The sequence below is a fragment of the Pogoniulus pusillus genome, chromosome Z, assembly GCF_015220805.1.
Source record: "Pogoniulus pusillus isolate bPogPus1 chromosome Z, bPogPus1.pri, whole genome shotgun sequence".
NCBI lineage: Eukaryota > Metazoa > Chordata > Aves > Piciformes > Lybiidae > Pogoniulus > Pogoniulus pusillus.
Window position 1 is genome coordinate 55,800,248 of NC_087309.1, and position 23,738 is coordinate 55,823,985.

The 23,738-nt window shown below is 44.1% G+C and overlaps 1 protein-coding gene across 1 annotated transcript in view; it reads right to left on the bottom strand.

Moving 5' to 3' along the window:
- Positions 1-4,979: 4,979 nt before the first annotated feature.
- The window catches only part of PLGRKT (plasminogen receptor with a C-terminal lysine), a 45,677-nt gene continuing 26,918 nt past the window's right edge, over positions 4,980-23,738 (bottom strand). Inside the window, exons 3-5 of the mRNA XM_064140163.1 lie at positions 11,042-11,172; positions 9,942-10,051; positions 4,980-5,338 (exon numbers count right to left, since the gene is read on the bottom strand). Of these exons, the coding sequence (XP_063996233.1) occupies positions 5,217-5,338; positions 9,942-10,051; positions 11,042-11,172 (363 nt within the window). The 3' untranslated portion in view covers positions 4,980-5,216. The remainder of the gene's footprint in view (positions 5,339-9,941; positions 10,052-11,041; positions 11,173-23,738) is intronic.

A 23,738-nucleotide genomic window follows, 5' to 3' on the forward strand; every position in this document is an offset into this window, starting at 1 on the left:
TGCTGTGTCCAGAGGGAGTAGGGACTTGATTGTCCCTTTGTACTTGGCTCTGATGAAGCTACATCTCAAGTACTGTGTTCAGTTTTGGGCATCTCATTGCAAGAGAGATGTGGAAGTGCTGGAGTGAGCACAGAGGAGGGCAACAAAGGTGGTGAAGGGCCTGGAAAATAATTCTTATGAGGAGCAAATGAAGGAACAGGGGCTGATTAGTTTGAAAAAGAGGAGGTTGAGAGGAGACCTCATTGCTGTCTGCAGCTATCTGAAAGGACATTGTGAAGAGCTCGGTGCTGGTCTTTTCTCACAGGTAAATAGTGATAGAACAAAAGAGAACAGCCTCAAGCTGTGAAAAAGTAGGTTTAGACTTGGATGTTAGGAATTTTTTTTTTTTTTCACAGAAAGAGTGGTCAGGCATTGGAATGTGCTGCCCAGGGAGGTGGCTGAGTCACCAACCCTGCGTGTGTTTAAAAGTCATTTGGATGTGGTGCGTGGGGATAAGGTTTAGGGTGAACCTTGCACAGTAAGGTTAATGGTTGGACTTGATGATCCTGAGGGTCTTTTCCAACCTGACTGTTTCTATGATTCTGTAAAGGAAGGGCCCCCCAAAATGGACCCCCCCAGTGTGACTTTGCTTGGTTCTCAGTACTCATGCCTCCTATTAAAAAGCATATTAGCAGGAGAAGTGTGGGACAAGCAGCTGTGGTTCACAGGAAGTGTGCACTTTCTTGGATTCTGAACAAAACATAGACATAACAAGAACACAAGGTATTTAATGCTGACATCCTAATCGTGTCTGACTTCTTACTTTCCCAGAAGAATCCTGTTCCAAGTGACACTGATTCAGGATACATGGCTCTGAGACACTACCACCAGAAAAAACAACAGGATTAAGGTGGTAAGAGTATTACTCTCAGGTCAGAACAAGCTCCCCTTGCAAATGTTCCCTATCTTTTTCTCAATTATTTATTAAAAAGAAAAAGAAAAAAAAAGACAGCTGCTGTGACATATTAAAGTCAATCCTGCAGCTGAAGCCAGTTGAGCCAATTGACAGAATGGAGCAGGATGTTTTAGGTGGTTGCTTACTTATTTATTTCTATGAGTACAACTATAGTACGGCAATTATGGGTAATGATCACCTGGAGAACCTGAACATGTTCAAGTCCATGGGACCTGATGGGCTACACACATGGGTGCTGAGGGAACTGGCAGATGAGGTTGCTAAACCCCTCTCTATTACATTCCAAAAGTTATGGTAGTCTGGTGAAGTCCCCACTGACTGGAAAAGGGGAAACGTAACTCCCATTTTCAAAAAGGGTAGGAAACCAGGGAATTACAGGCCAGTCATCTGTGCTCAGTAAGATCATGGAGCTGATCCTCCTGGAGACACTACTGAGACAGGAGAATGGTGAAGAGGTGATTGGCTACAATCAGCATGGCTTCACCAAGGGCAAATCCTGCCTGACAAACCTGATGACCTTCTATGAACAGATGACAACATTAACAGATGACAGACGAGCAACTGATGTCATTTACCTGTACCTGAGCAAGGCCTTTGACGCTGTCCTGCACCACATCCTGGTCTCCAAGCTGGTGATACACGGGTTTGATGGGTGGACCACTACATGGTTAAAGAACTGGCTTGATGCACCTGAAGAGTGGCTGTCAATGGGTCTATGTCCAAGTGGAGGCCAGTGACAAGAAGAGTCCCTCAGGGATCAGTCCTGGGACCAGTCTTGTTCAACATCTTTGTTGGTGACATGGACTGGTGACACTGACTGCACCCTCAGCAAGTTTGCTGACAACACCAAGCTGGCGGCAGACACGCTGGAGGGAAGGGATGTCATCCAGAGGGACCTGGACAGGCTGGAGAGGTGTGCACAAGCCAACCTCATGAGGTTCAACAAGACCAAGTGCAAGGTCCTGCATCTGGATCGAGGCAATTCCAAGCACAAATCCAGGCTGGGCAGTGAGTGGCTGGAGAGCAGCCCTGAGGAGAGGGACTTGGGGGTGCCCATGGGCAAGAGGCTCAACATGAGCCAGCAGTGTGCACTTGCAGCCTGGAGGGCCCACCAGATCCTGGGCTGCATCAGGAGAAGTGTGTTCAGCAAGTCAAAGGAGGTGATTCTCCCCCTCTACTCCGCTCTGGTGAGACCCCACCTGGAGTACTGCATCCAGCTCTGGAGACCCCATTACAAGAAGGATGTGGAGATGCTGGAGTGTGTCTAGAGAAGGGTGACAAGGATGATCAGAGGGCAGGAGCAGCTCTGCTATGAGGACAGACTTGAAAAAGTTGGGGCTGTTCAGTCTGGAGAAGATGAGACTCCAAGGTGACCTTATTGTGGCCTTTCAGTATCTGAAGGGGGCCTACAAAAAAGCTGTGGAGGGACTTTTTAGGCTCTCAGGGAGTGACAGGACTGTGGGGAATGGAGCAAAGCTGGAGGTGGCTAGGTTCAGACTGGATGTGAGGAGGAAGTTTTTCAGTATGAGTGGTGAGAGCCTGGAATGAGTTGCCCGGGAAGGCAGTTGAAGCCCATCCCTGGAGGTGTTTAAGGCCAGGCTGGATGAGGCTGTGGTCAACCTGATCTAGGGTAGGGTGTTCCTGCCTATAGCAGGGGGGTTGGAACTTCATGATCCTTGTGGTCCCCTACAGCCCTAACTGATTCTATGATTCTAACTTGTGCTGCAAATGTCAATTTCCCTGAAGTAGACCCTGTCAAAGGTAAAGCATTCCCACCTTCCTTCATCATCCTTTGAAGGAAATCATACAGTTCAGCCACTTCGTAGCTGGATATTTATGTGGCAAGTATGACTGGGCTTAACATATACAATTATATTTGATGAACACACTAGCAGCAGAATAAATACACTGTAACAAAGAATGAGCATCTTCAGAATGAAAGCATATATTTGTCAAGAAAAAAGTACAGTAAAAAGGCAGTAAAGGTGACTAATCCTTGGTGATCTTTGGCACATTCTGTGCAGCCCATTTAAATCTATTTCTGGGTTTAGATTTAAATAGATTCGAATCTATTTCTGGGTTTGCTCTCTGTCTTAGAACCTGTTGCTTTTTCCTTACAAATTTAGTAACTTCCACTGATAGTGGGTAACACTGAATTAAACTCAACCCACTTCCATCACTTTCTAGTGTGGAGTCTTGCAATTGATTAATAGTATTGATTTCAGTTTAACTTCTAGGAGGAAAAAAATCAAATACAGCTATGACAGAATAGTAGCTATCCTATTATAACCTAAAACTGTTGCCTAGGTCATTATGCTGCTTAGCCTGCTTGCTTCCTTTAACACCATCTTTGATCCAACACCAGAGAAATCTATTGCAAATACACAGATGTTAATTCTTAATTCACAGTGAGCAGCACTACAGCATTCCCTAATTTTCTAGAATTTGTACATCAAACTGCTATATGGACTATGAAAACTGCTCTCTTGTAAAAATGTCTTTCATAGGATTAAAAGGTGGGTTAAAAGGCACAGGTCAAGACATACAAATACCAAAACAAGGTGATTTTTTTTTTTTTTTTTAAGAATGAGTATTAGTAGACAACAGAAATCAAAACATGAAAGGCTGCTACAGCTTCTTCAAAACAAAAGCAAGGTCGGCTTCAGAACCTAAAGGTCGTATGTTATTCAAAGCAAAACAAGTACACAGGAGTACATGTGTCCTGGAAGCAGTACATAATATAGCAGCAAGTGTTGGGAGATTATGTTACAGGACATGCACAAAATGTGAGGTGGTATTGGGCTGCCTTTTGTCAGTTAACAGAACATGAGCAGCACCATAGGCTGAGTTGAGGCATGGCTTTTCCAAAGCTATTACAACCACTGCTTTAAATCCCACTCAGAGTATAGCCCAAGCAATAAACAGAAAAGCTGTTGCAACCTAGTTAATCACTCCCCATATTAAAATGCATCACATCTGAAATCTGTTACAGATTGCACACACTGGTAACATGCAGAACCAATTACAGAAGTGATTCAATGCAGAAGTGAGCGCACTTTGAGAAATCAATCCTACACAGCTGTGGAAGTTGTGCTATAAATGTCTTCTACACTGTGCAACTTTCATTTCATTATATATTCACCTTATGGTAAAAATATTCTAATTTTAGCCAAGCAGTCTTCAAAACCAGATTCAGAGCCTTACCTCTAGGTGCAATTCAATTTTCCACTCAACAAATTCTTAGTACAGGCTTAGGCTTAATTCATTATTAGATACTCTTCTTAGCTCTGATATTTCATTCCACAATTAAACTAAATCTAGAAGAATTTCCATCACAAACACACACACACACACACACAATCTGCATTAAACCAAGATTTCAAATATTGAAAAATGCCTTTTTTTTTCCTCCAAGTGGAACATCAGAACACCAAAGTGTACTAAAATTGCATTCTCAGAGTAAAGGCATAAAAAAATAAAATCCCCATTTAACACTTGTAGGGCCCCTTGAGTCTACTCATTTCAAAAAAAGAAGGGAAAAAAAAGGGCAAACACATTAATAATTTTGGTTGCTGATAGCTTGAGTTAATATTCATCTTAGTAGTGAACTTCTGATTTCATATAAACAAATTATCCTGAGTTTCAGCATGTCGAACAAGCAGAAAAAAAGATTCAGGAAATAGCTAGATAATTTGTTCTCTCTTCGAGAAATTATCTCTGTTCGTGCTTCAATAGAATGGTTTCTAAAAGTAAAACACAGTTAACAAGTGACGTATTTACTTCTGAACCTACTTCTGATAAAAGCTGTTTATTGAAGCATAGACGGTGAGTCCACTGCCTAAAGAACAGCAAACTGTCTTATTTTTGAAAGAAGCTGACTGCCTATGCCTGACAGTCTCAAAATTATGACCACAATCATACAAATTTGTAACTTTCAATTTAACTTATTTTTGTTGATCAAAACATGTTTGGTCAGTACCAGACCTTTTTCTTTTTGACAAGTGAAGGCAGTTTTCAGACTCTAAGTAGGCAGTGGAAAGTCAGTATTTCATTTCTAAACAAGAAAAATACAATACAGCAACAATAGATATTTCAAGAGATACATAACATATTAAATCCTTGCTTTAGAAAGTACTGATGCAAACCAATTATATTTTGCTTTTATAAAAGCTCATGGTTTTCTCAACATTTTAATGGCAAATTTATGTCCAAAACCAGTATTACGATCACATTTCAGATATTCAGCTTTAGTACTATCTTCCTATTTTTCTATGAAGAACTTGCTCTGAGATCTTCTGATTTTCTCCAGGTCTTCATAATTCAGCGGTCCTTTTGGCAACTGTAGCAAAGCACTTTGTGTGTCCAGTATGTTCTCTGCTTCACCTTAAGAAAAAAAAACAAAACAAAACAAAATTACTTTTTTTTTCACTCTTACTGTGTGATAGTTAAAAACAAACCCCACAAACCCCAGACCGACCACCATCAACGACAAAACCCCAACCTGCAAATGTAAGAAACTATTTAGCTATTTGTTTGGGCCAAAATAACAAAATACCAGGTCATATCTATGTAGTGGACAAACGAGATTAGGTCTATATGGTATTAAAGCTGTCTTCTAGGAATTTTGGATGGATGGGATAACTGCACTCTCAAAGGGGTTTGATCTTATGTGTGCCTCAGGCTTCATGGGTTTGAAAGAATTTCAGTTGTAACAATCAACACTGTTGCTGCTGTTACCATTTCTGTTAGCCTCTTTCTCCTAAAAACTACACTGAGTTACAGTAATGTTTTGTTTAGAGATTTGGAATGGAGGCAGGAGATGCACTGCAATGTACTTTGTACCAACCTGATACTCCATCTGAGAAGGCAGTGGATCAGACATAAACATAAAAGTGTACATAAACTTCCCCTGTACACAGAATCTTAGATGTGAAATATTTGGGCACTGTATTTCTTTATGTCTCAGGCTTAGGCTAAAAGATGTCAGGCCACAGAAAGAAAGTGGATAGCTCTTCAAAGTGTACTACTTCCAAGCAGGTTTTCTAAGACAGTTACCAAAACGGCAAGTATTAACAGTATTGCAGGGAAAAGCTGTAGCGTGCAGAACACTCAGGGTAAGGCTGGAATGAAAACATCTAGGACAGAGAATGCAAAAAACAGATACAGAATGAACATCACACATACCCTGTACTGCTCTGATTGTGATATAAGAAAAAATGAAGATTAGGCAAAGAATGTGCTTGTTTGGGCTGATGACATTTGATACAATGCCAACAATGTTGTTTCCTTTTACCTTAACTCCTAGCTTAAAGATCGTTATTGCAATGATTTAAAGCTGTATTTAGGTGCAATAAACCTGACTGAATATTGTAATGCAGTTAATATTGTGTTCTTTAAAACATCTCCAAGTGGTGAGATCTCCAACTGCAGTTCTTGTAGTATTACAAGCATTTGGGGATCTCCATACATCAGTAATATTTTACAGGATGACACTGGTCACCATTCCCAGTAAGTGGTATTAACACTATGTCAATAGTTGCATATAGCATCTGGTTATGGAATAATACAAGATTTTAGATAGCAAACAGATGTTATACATAGTCAAACTTCTACACCTGTCACTCACATGCACCATGGCAGACTGTCCAGTCACCATCCACCCTTCTCAGCTCAGGACAGCAAGCTATCTGAATCTTGGAAAAGACAGACAGAGCTTCATTGCTCTGTGGAATTGGAGGCTGGCTGTATAATCCTTCCTTCTCTAATAATTTGTCCTCAACCACTCAGAGAGGATAGTGCACCTGGGGGCTGTTCTGTAACCCTGTCATCCCAAACAGATTTAGTTCTGGTACATGGCCCTGGCACACTTACAGCTTTTCAACAGCACAAGCAGAACTCAGAACAGGTATATCCCCCTGTGTCCTCAATTTTCACTTTATCTAGTCCTAGATATAAAGCAGGAAAAAAATCTCTCAATTTTAAATATGGGAAAACAAGGAACAATGAGAAAATATTTAGACAAGTAGGCTAGAGACTGAAGGAAAAAAATGTAAGCAAGATCAGAGACAAAATGCCTAGTATAAACTGACTCCAAAGGATGCAAGACTGGAGATGCAGGGCTATTTCATCAAGACGATTCAGACAAAAGGAAAATTGTACAGCATGGAAATATCTGCATATTAGGTTAGGAGAGAGAATTTGCTGTGAGGCTGAAGATAGGCATACCCTGGAGGAAACAGATCAGTTAAAGAGGGAACAGTAAAGGGAATGGTGTATACATTTGTTCTTACACCGCAGAGATGAAGCATGGCATGCACCAACAGAATGCACTGGCAAGCAGAGAAGTGATTGAGAAGTTAGTATGGAAGTGGATGCAGGGATCAGCTGAGTAATAAGGATAGGCTTTGTGGCTGCAGGTCAATTATGTCATAAAACCTTCAAGTACTTAAATTTAATCTCAAAATAAAAATGAACTCCTGAACCTGATTTACACATAATTACAAATCTTCTTCTGATTTCCAGCCCAGATTCATTCAGGCTAGTCCACTTCCTTTCATTCTAGTGCTGATATTAGTAATTAGTTTAATTTCCTTCTGCACTTTTCTTTATCCTGTCCTGCAAGTAGGATTGTAGACCCAAATCTCTCACATCTTTTTTAAGGCTAAACACATAAATAATTTTGTGTGCTTTCATAAGGCAGCTCAGCATTCCCAAATAATTTTAACTCTTCAGTCATTTTACATTTCCTTATACATATCTGATCCAAACTATGTATAAATTTCCAAGGAAAGTATTACTGTTTTCTTGAATCAAAATCTTTCTACCTTTAGTTGTGCTAAGGCTGTAAAATATTCACCTTACATGGCTCTAGGTGATCCTGCTTAAGCAAAGGAGGTTGGATCAGATGGTCTCCAGACATCCCTTCCAACCTCAACCATACTGTGACATTAGGAAACCTCAACTTGTTTCTAGATTTTGCTTGACTCAACTGCATTACATTACCGCAGTATACTCATTCTGTGATCACTTAATGCATTCAGGTTTTCCCTCTTTTTATTTTCCAGTCTGTGATTTCAGATGGCAGGAATTCCTATTAATCTCCAGTTTCTCAATGACCTTCATATCAAACTGAATTTGGGTTTACTGTCTCAGTTTATCAGGTCATCAGTTCTTCTTGTACTATGGTTTATGTCTTCTCTGTTGATGACATCAGTTAAGTTTGTCATCCACAGATTTGATTAATAATTTGGCTCAATTTCTAATGCAAAGTAAAAGCAGATCCAGACCAAATATTCAGGAATACTGCTAATAACACCACTAAAGCTTAGCCTTCCTCTACAAGCTAAAGCTTTACATCTTTTTACTCCTGTGCTTCCATGTCTACTCACTTGCATGTCTTTCTTGCACACTTGATCTTCCCGTGGTACATAATAAATGCTTTAATGAGTTTGTAGTAGATATATCACACTTTCTCCAGAAAAGAGAAACGTTTTCCTGGAAACAATAGAGTTAATCTGGAAATCTTTGTTCTAGCCTATTGTCCAGCTCCACAGCTTCTTTCCTCCAAAACATTTTCACAAGCCTTGTATACTGCTGAAGTTGCCCTAATGGATATGAAGTTAAGAAGATGACTTTTCCTGTTTGGAAAGCAACAGAGTATCACATTGTCCCTCCTCAACCTATAGAGGACCACCTGGTTCTCAATAAACGCATTACACACTTTTGCAATGGGTTATGATGTGCTCACTCTCTCAAAGCAGTGAGGTGAAAACAACCTCATTAAAAAAAAGAAAAAGCAGAATTCCTAATGTTGCTTCTGCATTTTATGTACTAATCTCTTTTCAATGCTGTGATTTGCAAGAGCCACACAGTTTTAATCCTTGTGTGTAGCTTCACCTAAAAAAAAAAAAAGAAATCCAATAAATAAATAAAAATCAATTAAAAAAAAATAAGTCCAGTTAGCTTAGAGTTTAGGAAATGTTCACAGATGCTGCATATCTAGACACATCTGCACCTTTATGCAGTACCTTAGAGTTTGTCTAATTAGCCTATCATTATTTTCAATGAAGTACAAGGAGTTGGGAAACCTGGCTCTTAGATCTGGACGCTAAGACCAAGGGCTGAGACAAATTTTTATTTTGCTTCAGTATGTTTGTGTCAGTAGTACAGAGGAAAATCAAGATAGTTCACTAGAATGATTTGAAAAGGCAACAAGTCATAGCCCAAAGCTGTCTTCACCTGCAGTGAAAACTCGTGGCGTGTCTCCTTTATAATGAATCAGAGGTAACATAAATGCACCTCTGTAATCCTCAGCACCCACCACTTAATCACATCTGCCACTGGCAACTCTGAGCCAAGATCTCATCTTCTGTGACTCACCTTTCTATTTTCCATCTTAAGCAGGGCACTGAGGCAAGATGATCAGATGACAAGGCAAGATTGGACGTGGCACTTGGTGCCATGGTCTAGCCTTGAGCTCTGTGGTAAAGGGTTGGACTTGATGATCTGTGAGGTCTCTTCCAACCCTGATGATACTGTGATACTGTGACAACTGCATTTAGCCACAAAGGTGTAAGGGCATGACTCCTGTCTGCATCTCTTTAACTGTTCTTATCATCCCTACCCCTTGCCAAAACAGCAGCATTGGAGTGGAATACAGAAGAAAATCAGTTACTTATCTTAATTGTGCAATGCTTAATTTATCTGTATTTATGGCTGTATAATTAACATTTTTTAAGTAACATAAGAAAGGAACAGTCTTAACTGGAGGGAAAAGCTGTAAGCGTAGAGTGAGTACTCTTGAATGGTAAGGTAACCTGATTGTAACAAAGGAAAACAGAAATATAAGTATTAGGCTTCTGTCATATAAAAAAAAATAGAAAAATCTATCACAAGTTCTCTCCAAGACAAATGGTAAAGGTAACAGGAGATCTGAAATAAGAAATTTTGTTCAATGTGTCAACTGGACAGGCCTATACACACATACCTTTCATCCTTTGCAATAGTGTCCCATAACCCATATCATACTGATAGGCAAATATGAAGCTCAAAGGAACTATTGGCACCAAAGGTCCTGGATGCCTCTTTTTTATTGCTCTTTTATATTAAAAAAAAAAAAAAAAAAAAAAAAAAAGATTATTTAGGACCTTCAGCAAATTAGCCACATTAGTTTATGTTGACCTTGACTGTCTGGGACTGGGTATCCTTGTACACTCTCTAATCAAAGAATAGTAAGTCTTCGTTTCCTAAGAAACATTTGTCTTTTGGTTGCCTTCTTGCTCAACTATCAACCCAATGATATTAACAAATAACTCCCCCCCACAAAAAAAAAAAAAACACCCCACAAAAAAGCTTCAAGTGAGTTTTGAATATATGTAACTAAAATGGAATTATCTGACTCATATAGCATGCATGTGCATATGCATATATCCATCTAGTCACATGCAACACGTAGCGATCAAGATACTATGCTCAGTTCCAAATGCATCTGAGTCCACAAACAATGAATAATGCATAAAGTGCATTTAATCTGTGCTATGTATACAAAAGCTATGTAATCACATTATAGCACAAGAAAAACACATTACCAGAGAGAAGTCCTGTAAGGCAAGGTCTTCCCTGTGCAATACAGCTGTAATAGATGGGAGGGTTTTGCCCTTGGGTGTTTCTTGATTCAAATTTTAAATGAACCCGTTTCAGAGTAATTCCACATATTGACTGGCATTAAAACCTCCAGATGATGGAAGATTCAGTTCATTAGATCACAACACGGACAGAAAAATAGCATGACTTTTAAGCAGTCCCCGCTGTTCCACACACAACTTCTATTTTACACTAAACTTTTGGTACCTCAGCTGTAACATTTTACTGTCCGCTCACATATCTCTGCTTTTATACAAGTCTGCATTGCAGACATAACCAAACACATCCAGAAGCAGACAGAAATCACAGACAGACTGCCATTTGATCAGCCTCTGAGCAATTACTGGATAAAGATCACCTGCTATGAAGCAAAACGAAAATTCAGCAACATAGAAATACAAAAGGAATATATTTATGTGTTCTATTAGGAAATAAACTTCATACCCAGCTGTTAAACCTACAGCAGCAAATGCATAAAACGTCCCAAAATATTTGAGAAATTCCCGTGTCCAAGCAATCTGCATGGCTGTTTGTCTCTCTCTCATTTCATTCTGCATCAGTAGTTGCCTTTCCAGCTAAAAGAAAGCAAAGATGTTAAACAAAATTGTCATTCATTTGTTTAAAAAAAGGAGTAAATCTCTCATTGGCCTATAAATCCAAAGTACTGAGGTGTTTCTTTTATGTTCTTCAGTCAGTCATAGCTTTTGACTGAGAACAGTCTTCTTCAGTAATAACTCAGAATAGTTTATGGCAAGAATTAATTTAGGTCAATTAGCAGATGCTTTAATGCAGAATCCTTCTAATGATGATTCTCACGGTGAAGAAAATGGAAAACTCTAGACTTGAGTTTCAAGAGCTCCCCCAGTTTCAGCAGCATGACTAAGTTAAGGTTCTCTGACTTTTGCATTTCTGTAGCGATCTAAATGGTACTACCGGAGAGGTCCCAGGAGACTGGAAAATGGCCAACGTGGTCCCCATCCACAAGAAGGGTCGGATGGAGGAACCTGGGAACTACAGACCTGTCAGCCTGACCTCAGTGCCAGGGAAACTGACGGAGCAGGTTATCTTGGGGCCAATAACTGCGCACCTAAGGGATGGCAAAGGGCTCAGGTCCAGCCAGCATGGGTTTAGGAAGGGCAGATCCTGCCTTTCTAACCTGATCTCCTTCTATGATCAGGTGAGCCGCTTGGTGGATGTGGGGAGGCCTGTGGATGTGGTCTGTCTGGACTTCAGCAAGGCCTCTGACACTGTCCCCCACAGCAAACTGCTGGCTAAGCTGTCAGCCCATGGCTTGGATGGCAACACTCTGTGCTGGGTTAGGAACTGGCTGGAGGGCCGGACCCAGAGAGTGGTGGTGAATGGTGCCACATCCAGCTGGCGGCTGTCACTAGTGGTGTTCCTCAGGGATCTGTGCTGGGCCCCATCCTCTTTAACATCTTCATAGATAATCTGGATGAGGGCATGGAGTCAGTCATCAGCAAGTTTGCAGATGACACCAAGCTGGGGGCAGATGTGACTGAGTTGGAGGGCAGAAGGGCTCTGCAGCGGGACCTTGACCGCCTGCACAGATGGGCAGAGTCCAATGGGATGGGGTTCAATAGCTCCAAGTGCAGGGTGCTGTACTTTGGCCACAACAACCCCATGCAGAGATACAGGCTGGGGTCGGAGTGGCTGGAGAGCAGCCAGACAGAGAGGGATCTGGGGGTACTTATTGATACCCACCTGAACATGAGCCAGCAGTGTGCCCAGGTGGCCAAGAGAGCCAGTGGCATCCTGGCCTGCATCAGGAATGGTGTGGTCAGCAGGAGCAGGGAGGTCATTCTGTCCCTGTACTCTGCACTGGTTAGAGCACACCTTGAGTACTGTGTTCAGTTCTGGGCCCCCCAGTTTAGGAAGGACACTGAGATGCTCGAGTGTGTCCAGAGAAGGATGACGAGGCTGGTGAGAGGCCTCGAGCACAAGCCCTACGAGGAGAGGCTGAGGGAGCTGGGGTTGTTTAGCCTGGAGAAGAGGAGGCTCAGGGCTGACCTTATTGCTGTCTACAACTAGCTGAGGGGTGGTTGTGGCCAGGGGGAGGTTGCTCTCTTCTCTCAGGTGGCCAGCACCAGAACGAGAGGACACAGCCTCAGGCTGCGCCAGGGGAAATTTCGGCTCGAGGTGAGGAGAAAGTTCTTCACTGAGAGAGTCATTGGACACTGGAATGGGCTGCCCGGGGAGGTGGTGGAGTCGTCGTCCCTGGGGCAGTTCAAGGCAAGGTTGGATGTGGCACTTGGTGCCATGGTCTAGCCTTGGGCACTGTGGTAAAGAGTTGGACTTGATGACCTGTGAGGTCTCTTCCAACCTTGGTGATACTGTGATACTGTGATACTGTGATACCCATCTGCTTTCCAGTTTATTCTGCTTGATTTAAATGTATCTGGTAGTATCTTTAAATTATAGTATCTTAGATGTCAATCTCAACGCCTCTTTGTCTTTTGAGCATTTCTGTTCTTCGTGAACAAGCTAACGACTCTTTTGAAACACTTTTACCAGTATAAAATAAGGTAAAGAAACAAACAAACACACCCCCCCCCTCCACACACACACACACTCTGAAGATACAAGGTATTTCAAAGATACTAGAATATATATCAGAAACCCTTGAGAAAATATTTCTGGCACCAGAATTAAAGGCAGTAATACAAAACGTAGCCACACATCAAGGTAGAGCTTTCCATGGTGCACAAGAATTAAAAAAAGAAAAGACTGTTACACTTTATGCATTTTGTTTAAATTACATGCCCCATCTAAACACACCAGTACATTTCCATAATATAAAGGTAAATTTATTATTTGTTAAAAGTTCCTCTTCTTTTTACAGAACATCAAAAACTCAAGGTCTTTCCTCCTTACAGTGACGCGGAGAATAAAAACTGTGCCAAAACCAAGCAGTCTGAAACAATGGCACAGAAGCTAATAAACACAAAAAGAAATCTGCTTCTTCTCATAAATGTTTATAACTCACTTTTTGTGGTATGTCTGACTTAGCTAGCTGAGTTGCATAAAAAGTCTAGCCTGGTACAGGAAACCGTGTAGCAGCTGCCTGAAGAAGCATATGCTAGAAAAGGAAGAACAAAAAGCAATTTCATAAAGTTCTCTTCTCATGCATCTATGAAAGTAATTAAATCTGTTCTTTCCTTGTGCTTTCTAATTCAAGAATAATTTAAAGGATTTGCAATTACTTAAGGTTTCCACCCATTTATTCATCTCCATTACTATTGCTTTAGCCTCAACACAAAAAAAATTCTGTTCAATTGTTACTAATTATTTCTTCAGACTGTGTTGGTCCTGCTACCTTATTTACAAGCTCGTTCAGTACCTATATAGGCAGAATTAAGTTTTTAGACAGCATAATAAAAAAGGACAGATCTAATTACATATAATTGTACACAGTAGGAAAAACAACATTCTCTGTAGTCTCACAATACCATTTCATCTGTTTCTCTTTCCTCAAGACATATTGCAATTGTTATTCTCACTAAAACATATCAACGGGCTCTACCTTCCTGATATCTGTAATTTGCAGAAGCAGTAATCATGTAATGGCTATAAATTACATAATAGCTGACAAATCATATCAAATGGCCAACAATAAAGTATCAAAATAATTAGATTTTATTTTGTCACCTACAAGACACCTGGAAATTCTGAAGTAAACAAGCACACTACCCATTAATTAGCCCTATTGCAATCCCCAGTACCCTAAAAGCCTGGTAAATTAGTGAGGGTTGACATGACAAGACAAAATAATGACATCTAATATCAATTTAATCACCTATATTTTCCCCTTCAATTTGATTACGTGTATAGTTTGTATACGTGTGGAAAGTATTAAGGGATTCTTTGTTTGCCTGTCAGCATGGACCAAGGACCCTACGCTTCCAAGATGCACAGTACTACTCTAAATGACTTCCAATTTGAAGAAGTATATGGGCGAGGAAGTGGGACAAGGACATGCAGATGAAATACAGGTCTTGCTGAAAGAAAACTTAATGATGAAGAAGAAAAACAGTTTAATATGTACTCGGTGTAGAAAGAAGCAGGAATGGAATAAAAGGAAACCAGTAATTTTAAATCTACAAGAGCAAACTAAAGGAACTAACATTGTTTCTTTTACAAAAATCCAACAAACCACCACCACCACCTCCCAAGTTACTCTTTGATAACTCTATAAAATCAAAGTACTAAAATGAAAAGACTTTACTTATACACATAAACGAAAGTCAAACAAACTCCTTTCTATAGGAGCCTGTCATATCTCATTTCAGAAGCCCAAGGATACATTCATGTTTATCCACAAGTAATTTACATACATAACTTACTAGAGATGAAAACAATTTGGTTTGGATATTATAAACAGAGGTCAGACAACATAATTGAAAGAATAATAGCATATTCTTTTCTAATCAGAAATATTTTTTTTCACCCCACTTAAAAGAAAACCCTCAACTTCCTACAAGGAACTCAATCCAAAAACCAGGTGGGGTGGGGGGTGGGAAAAAAAGCACATTAAAAATGCTCATAATTACTTTCCATTGAGCAAACTTCACAGTTTAATTTATTTTAAAAGGCTGTGTTGGAGGAAAGCTTTAGACTGATTAAACTTCAGAGGAGTGTGTTCTGTGTACATAGCCAGAAAACGTGGCATAGCCAAGAAGGAAAGGCTTCAGAGGACTCTTGATGCACAAAAGGCAGTAAATAAGTAGAACCATAGACTGCTTTAGATTGGAAGGGACTTTTAAAGGTCATCTAGTCCAGCCACTCTGCATGCCCAGGAGCATCTCTAACTAGATAAGGTTGCCCAGAGCCTCATCCATTCTGACCTTAAATGTTTCCAAGTGCATAGAAAAAAAATCCTCATATCTTCCTTTCTGTAGTTTAAAACCATTGTAAAGGGTTAACCCTCCTGGGATAGTGTTCTTGACCCTGACCTCAGGTGGTCTTGATCCTTCCCCAGGGGTGGGTCTGAACACTACCAGGTGTGGTTAGCCCACTCCCACTTCCTGATTAAGATCCATAAAAGCAGAGGGACTTCCTCTTTGTCTCTCTCTCACCCTGCCTCCTGCTTGCCAGCAACCACTGCTTCCTGCTGCTCTTTGTTTTACCAGGTGGCCATCACCCACGAGGTGGACAAACCATTGCCATCAAATCTGGTTGTATTTACACATTTCCTATCTTGTTTTCCCTTCCTTATACCTTTGTATCTTCCCTGCCTCATACTTTGTTATTGCTAAACTTTCCCTCTTTTAACTTCCAAATCAAAGTGAGATTATTTATTTGGGTGTGTTTACCTTTCCTCTCTCTCTACACCCAATCCCTTTTCTTTGGGAAAGAAGGGGGAGGAGGGAAAGGCATCCAATAATTGTTATTGGTTCTATCAACTGTATTTGAGTCTCTGGAAAATTTAAATTAGAAGTAGAGACAATTTGGTATCTCAGTGTGGGGATAGGTAGAAAATAACTATTTTAGACAAGATTTGGAAGTTAAAGAAATATATGTTCTAAGAGTTTTAATAATTCAAGCATTTGGATGGTTGTTTTGGAGTTGGATTTATAAGTTCATTAACACATCATGTTGTCTGGATAATGTTTGGTATGGCATGGGACTATTTTAAGGGTTTACCTGTGTGGGTGTATGGATGTTTAATAGTTTCTGGTGGAAACTTAACCAGTTTTGGGAATGCCTCTGATACATGGAACTACTCTCAGAATGTGTGCTGGGACATACAAGGTCCAGATATGTTGGGGGGTAAATGATACTTCCTAGCAGTTTCTGATTTGGGGGTTTTCATTGCTGTCCTAGCCTGGGCCATGCGGCAGCCACATGTAGCTGCCATGATTAGGACGTTTAGAAAAGAGATAAGCAGGGGCAGGGGTGACCTCCTGCTGCTGTGGGGGTTGCTGCATCAGCTCTGAGACCAGCCACTCTCAGATGGGTGGTGCTCAGACCAGCCCTTGCAGCACAGTGGCAGCCTCGCATGACTCCTGGATCCTGAGCATTGCTAACAGCCTGGCAGGCTGCGGCGGGGCAGTCCCTGTCCCGAATGCTCGCCCACCCCAGGCTCCACCCCCACAGACAGCCATCTATGAATAGAATCACAGAATCAACCAGGTTGGAAGAGACCTCCAAGATCATCCACTCCAACCTAGCACCCAGCCCTATCCAATCAACTAGACCATGGCACTAAGTGCCTCATCCAGGCTTTGCTTGAAGACCTCCAGGGACGGTGCCTCCACCACCTCCCTGGGCTGCCCATTCCAATGCCAATCACTCTCTCTGGGAAGAACTTCCTCCTAATATCCAGCCTATACCTACCCCGGCACAACTTGAGACTGTGTCCCCTTGTTCTGTTGCTGGTTGCCTGGGAGAAGAGGCCACCCCCACCTGGCCACAATGTCCCTTCAGGTAGCTGTAGACAGTAATAAGATCACCCCTGAGCCTCCTCTTCTCCAGGCTCAACAACCCCAGCTCCCTCAACCTCTCCTCATAGGATTTGTGCTCCAGGCCCCTCACCAGCTTTGTTGCCCTTCTCTGGACACATTCCACCACCTCAACATCTCTCTTGAATTGAGGGGCCCAGAACTGGACACAGCACTCAAGGTGTGGCCTGACCAGTGCAGAGTACAGGGGAAGAATAACCTCCCTTGTCCTACTGGCCACACTCTTCCTGATGCAGGCCAGGATGCCATTGGCTCTCTTGGCCACCTGGGCACACTGCTGCCTCATCTTCAACCTACTATCCACCAGTACCCCCAGGTATCTTTCCTCCTGGCTGCTCTCCAGCCACTCAGTCCCCAGCCTGTAGTGCTGCTTGGGGTTGTTGTGGCCAAAGTGCAGAACCCTGCACTTGGCCTTGTTCAATCTCATCCCATTGGCCTCTGCCCACCCATGCAGCCTGTCCAGGTCCCTCTGCAGGGCTCTCCTACCTTCCAACAGATCAACACCTGCTCCTAGCTTGGTATCATCTACAAACTTACTGCTGCAGGACTCAATCCCCTCATCCAGATCATCAATAAAGATACTGAACAGGACTGGGCCCAGTACTGATCCTTGGGGCACACCACTAGTGACAGCTGCCAACTGGATGTGGCTCCATTCACCACCACTCTCTGGGCTCTGCCATCCAGCCAGTTCTTGATCCAGCACAGAGTGAATCTGTCCAAACCATGAGCTGCCAGCTTGGCTAGGAGCTTCTTGTGGCAGACAGTGTCAAAGGCTTTGCTGAAGTCCAAGTAGACTACATCCACAGCCTGCCCCACATTCACCAGGCAGGTAACCTGATCATAAAAGGAGATCAGGTTGGTGAGGCAGGACCTGCCCTTCCTAAACCCATGCTGGCTGGGCCTGATCCCTTGGCTATCCTGTAGGTGCTTTGTGATGGCACTCAAGATGACCTGTTCCATGACCTTACCTGGCACTAAGGTCAGGCTGACAGGTCTGTAGTTTTCTGGCTCCTCCTTCTGGCCCTTCTTGTGGATGGGTATCACATTGGCCAGCTTCCAGTCTCTGGGAACCTCTCCAGTGAGCCAGGACTGTTGATAAATGATGGAGAGTGGCTTGGCCAGCTCAGCTGCCTGCTCTCTTAGCGCCCTAGGATGGATCCCATCCAGTTCCATGGATTTGTGAGGATCCAAGTGGCTCGGCAGGGTCCTTACTACTTCCTCATGGGTTATTGGGGGATCATACTGGTCCCTGACTCCATCTGCCAGCTCAGGAGGTCAGTTGTCCTGGAGACAACCTGTCCCACGATTGAAGATTGAAGCAAAGAAGGTGTTAAGCACTTCTGCCTTTTCCTCATCCTTTGTCATTATACTCCTCTCTCTATCTAATAAGGACTGGAGGTTGTCCTTGCCCCTTCTTTTTGCCATAGCATACTTACTGAAACATTTTTTATTCTCCTTAACAGCCGTGGCCAGCCTAAGCTCTAAATGGGCTTTTGCCTCTCTAATTCTTTTCCTACAAGACATAGCAACGTCCTTGAACTTTTCCTGGGACACCTCCCCTCTTTTCCAAAGACAATACACTCTCTTTTTTATCTTTAATTCCTTCAGCAGCTCCCTGCCCATCCAGTCTGGCTGCCTCCCTCATTGGGTCGTCTTCCGGCTCAATGGCACTGCCTGCTCCTGTGCCTTCAGGAGTTCTTTCTTGAAGCAGGTCCAACCTTCCTGGACCCCTTTGTTTTTAAGAGCTGTTTCCCAAGGAACTTTCTGAGTTAGTTCCTTAAATAGGCTGAAGTCTGCCCTTTCGAAGTCCAGTGTGGAGGTTCTGTTGATGCCCCTCCTGGTTTCTCCATGTATTGAAAACTCTATAATTTCATGGTCACTGGACCCCAGGCAGCCTCCAACCACCACATCCCCTACCAGCCCCTCTCAATTTGTGAGCAGCAGGTCAAGCAGGGCTGCACCCCTGGTAGGCTCACATAGCAGCAGACATAAGAAGTTGTCCTCCACACACTCTAGGAACCTTCTAGACTGCCTCTTCTCTGCAGCATTCAAGTCCCAGCAGATGTCTGGCAGGTTAAAGTTGTCCATAAGAACAAGGGCAGGTGATCTTGAAGCAGCCTCCAGTTTCTTAAAGAGTAATAAATCAACCTCTTCTTCCTGGTTGGGTTGCCTATAACAGACTCCAACCAGGATGTCAGCCCTTTTGGCCTTCCCCTTAATTCTCACCCACAGGGACTCAACTTGATCATCCTTAATTTCTACCTCCATGACATCATCCAGCAGCTTGGGTCCATATGCCTCATGTGGTAACCAGGTTCAGCACTGGAGGTGCCCTGTCTCCAGCCAGGCAGAGGACAGGGATAACAGAGTATCCCGGGATGTGTTTGTGAGATGGCCTGGCACTTCTGAAGCTGAGAAGTACCAAGTTTTGGTAGACACATGTGCCCAATGCAGTCTGATACCCTCAAGCCATAGAGGGACAGAAACCATTACAATCTCAGGAGTCACAGGGGGGTCACCAGAGTTGACTGTGCTGCAGGCTGAGATGAGCCTCACTGGGAATGTGTGGGAGAAGCACACCATAGTGACTGGTCCTGATGCACCTTGCATCCTGGGGATCAACTTTCTGCAGGAAGAGTATTTTAAGGACCCAAAAGGGAACAGGTGGGCTTTTGGGATACTGGCTGTAGAGACTGCAGACAAGGAGCAGCTGTCTGTCATGCCTGGTCTGTCAGATGACCATTCTGTGGTTGGCACTCACAAAGTGAGGATGTAAAGTTACCCATTGCTTCTCGCATAGTACATCGCAGGCAATACCGCACCAACAGAGACTCCCTGCTGCCCATACAGCAGCTAAATTGCCGCCTGGAGCAGCAGCTTGTCATCAGCAAGGGCCACTCACCCTTCAACAGCCCAATATGGTCAGTGCAAAAGGAGAATGGAGGCTGGAGAATGACTGTGAACTTCAGAGGCATGAATGAAGTGACTCCTCCAGTCAGCACAGCTGTGCCTGACATGTTGGGGCTCCAGTATGAGCTGGAATCAAAGGATGTCAAATGGTTTGCCACAATTGACATTGCTAATGCTTTCTTCTCCATCCCCACTGCAGGGGAGTGTAGGCCTCAGTTTGCTTTCACCTGGAGAGGTGTCCAGTATCATTGGAATAGATTGCCTCAAGTGTAGAAGCACAGCCCTACAATCTGCCACAGCAAGATCCAGACAGCACTGGAGAAGGGTGGAGCTCCTGAACACCTGCAGTTCATCGCTGACATCATTGTATGGGTGAGACAGCAGAGGAGGTCTTTGAGAAGGGTGAGAAAATCATCAGTATCCTTTTGCATGCTGGTTGTGCCATAAAGAGAAGCAAAGTGAAAGGGCCTGCCAGAGAAATCCAGTTTCTGGGAGTTCAATGGTGAGATGGCTGCTGCCATATCCCTATGGGTGTGGTGAATAAGGGAGCCACTATGGTGGAACCCACTAACCAGAAGGAGACACAATCCTTCCTGGGGTTTGTGGCCTTTTGGAAGATGCACATTCCTGGGTACAGTCAAATTGTGAAACCCCTCTTTGACATTACAAGAAACAGGAATAACTCTGAATGGGGACCAGAACAACAAGTGGCATTTGACCAGATCAAACAAGAGGTGGTCCATGCCATGGCCTTGGGACCAGTTCGAACCGGCCCAGAGATTAAGAACATTCTCTACCCAGCAGCAGGTGAGAATGATCCTAGCTGGAGCCTATGGCAGAAAGCTCCTGATGAGACAAGAGGCCGCCCACTCGGGTTCTGGAGCAAGGCATACAAAGGCTCGGAAGCCAATTACACCCCCACAGAGAAGGAAATCCTGGCTGCCTATGAGGGAGTTAGAGCTGCCTCTGAGGTGACTGGGACGGAGTCACCACTCCTTTTAGCTCCAAGGCTTCCAGTCCTAACTTGGATGTTTAAAGGGAAGGGTTCAACTCCGCACCATGCCACAGATGCCACTTGGAGTAAGTGGATGGCTCTGATAACTCAAAGGGCTAGGATGGGGACTCTCGAACGTCCAGGCATTGTGGAGGTCATCACCAACTGGCCAGAGGGCACTGACTTTGGAAAGCCAGCAGAAGAGAAGGCAGTGACCCGTGCTGAGGAAGGCCCCCCATACAGTGACCTTCCTGAGGAGGAAAAGGCATATGCTCTCTTCACAGATGGATCCTGCCACCTGGTAGGCAGCAAGCAGAGATGGAAGGCTGCCGTCTGGAACCCCACACGCAGGGTTGCAGAGGCAAGGGACGGAGAAGGTGAATCCAGCCAGTATGCTGAGGTGAAAGCCATCCAGCTGGCCCTGGACATTGCAGAGCGAGAGCAGTGGCCAATGCTATACATCTACACCGACTCATGGATGGTAGCAAATGCCTTATGGGGGTGGCTGAAGGAGTGGAAGAGAAATGATTGGCAGAGAAAAGGGAAGCCTATTTGGGCTGCTGATCTCTGGCAAGACATTTCTGCATGCCTGGACAAACTACCAGTTAAAATCCGACGCATCAGTGCTCACATCCCAAAGAGCAGAGCCACTGAAGAGCAGCATCATAACCACCAAGCTGACCTGGCTGCCCACATCTGCCAGATTGAGCTGGACTGGGAACACAAAGGTGAACTGTTCTTAGCTCGGTGGGCACATGACTCTTCTGGTCACCAAGGAAGAGATGCCACATACCAATGGGCCCGAGACAGATCTGTGGACATATCCATGGAGGCCATAACTCAGGTTATCCATGAATGTGACATCTGTGCCACCATAAAGCAAGCTAAGCGCATGAAGCCTTTGTGGTACGGGGGAAGGTGGTCAAAGTACAGGTATGGGGAGGCCTGGCAGATCGATTACATCACTCTGCCTCGGTCTCGCAGTGGCAAGCAGTATGTGTTAACCATGGTGGAGGGAAGCACGGGGTGGCTGGAAACCTACCCAGTACCTCATGCTACTGCCCCTAACACCATTCTGGGTCTGCAGAGCCACATGCTGTGGAGACACGGTACCCCAGAGAGAATTGAGTCAGACAATGGGACCCATTTCAAGAACCATCTTGTAAGCAACTGGGCAAAAGAGCATGGGATAGAATGGGTTTATCACATCCCATACTACCCACAAGCTGCAGGAAAGATTGAGCGACACAATGGCCTGCTGAAAACCACCCTGAAGGCTATGGGAGGTGGAACTCTCAGAAACTGGGAGAAGCACCTTACAGAAGCCACTTGGCTGGTGAACAGCAGGGGATCAGTTAACAGAGCTGGTCCTGCTCAGTCTGCCCTACTGCCCATAGTTGAGGGAGATGGAGTTCCTGTGGTCTCTGAAAGGAATCTACTGGGGAAAACTATGGGTTGCTCCTGCTCCTGGGGTCAAAGCTATCAAAGGGGTGGTATCTGCAGAGGGTCCTGGTCACACATACTGGGTAATGCTTGAAACGGTTACTATTGAGTGTGTTCCACAGAGAAACCTCACTTTAGCTGAAAAGGTCTAATCTCAGAGTTGGTTCCATGTAATCTTGTATCATAGTTGTATAATAATTGTATCACAGTTTTAAGTTTCTTTTTCTAGTTACATCATAGTATCATAGTATCATCAGGGTTGGAAGAGACCTCACAGATCATCAAGTCCAACCCTTTACCACAGAGCTCAAGGCTAGACCATGGCACCAAGTGCCACGTCCAATCTTGCCTTAAAGTGCCCCAGGGACGGCGACTCCACCACCTCCCCGGGCAGCCCATTCCAGTGTCCAATGACTCTCTCAGTGAAGAACTTTCTCCTCACCTCCAGCCTAAATCTCCCCTGGCGCAGCCTGAGGCTGTGTCCTCTCGTTCTGGTGCTGGCCACCTGAGAGAAGAGAGCAACCTCCCCCTGGCCACAACCACCCCTCAGGTAGTTGTAGACAGCAATAAGGTCACCCCTGAGCCTCCTCTTCTCCAGGCTAAACAATCCCAGCTCCCTCAGCCTCTCCTCGTAGGGCTGTGCTCAAGGCCTCTCACCAGCCTCGTCGCCCTTCTCTGGACACGCTCAAGCATCTCAACGTCCCTTTTAAACTGGGGAGCCCAGAACTGAACACAATACTCAAGGTGTGGTCTAACCAGTGCAGAGTACAGGGGCAGAATGACCTCCCTGCTCCTGCTGACCACACCATTCCTGATGCAGGCCAGGATGCCACTGGCTCTCTTGGCCACCTGGGCACACTGCTGGCTCCTGTTCAGGCGGGTATCAATCAGCACCCCCAGATCTCTCTCTGTCTGGCTGCTCTCCAGCCACTCCGACCCCAGCCTGTATCTCTGCATGGGGTTGTTGTGGCCAAAGTGCAGCACCCTGCACTTGGAGCTATTGAACCCCATCCCCTTGGACTCTGCCCATCTGTCCAGGCGGTCAAGGTCCTACTGCAGAGCCTTTCTGCCCTCCAATCCAGCCACATCTGCCCCCAGCTTGGTGTCATCTGCAAACTTGCTGATGACTGACTCCATGCCCTCATCCAGATCATCTATGAAGATGTTAAAGAGGATGGGGCCCAGCACAGATCCCTGAGGGACACCACTAGAGACAGCTGCCAGCTGGATGTGGCACCATTCACCACCACTCTCTGGGTCCGGCCCTCCAGCCAGTTCCTAACCCAGCACAGAGTGTTGCCATCCAAGCCAT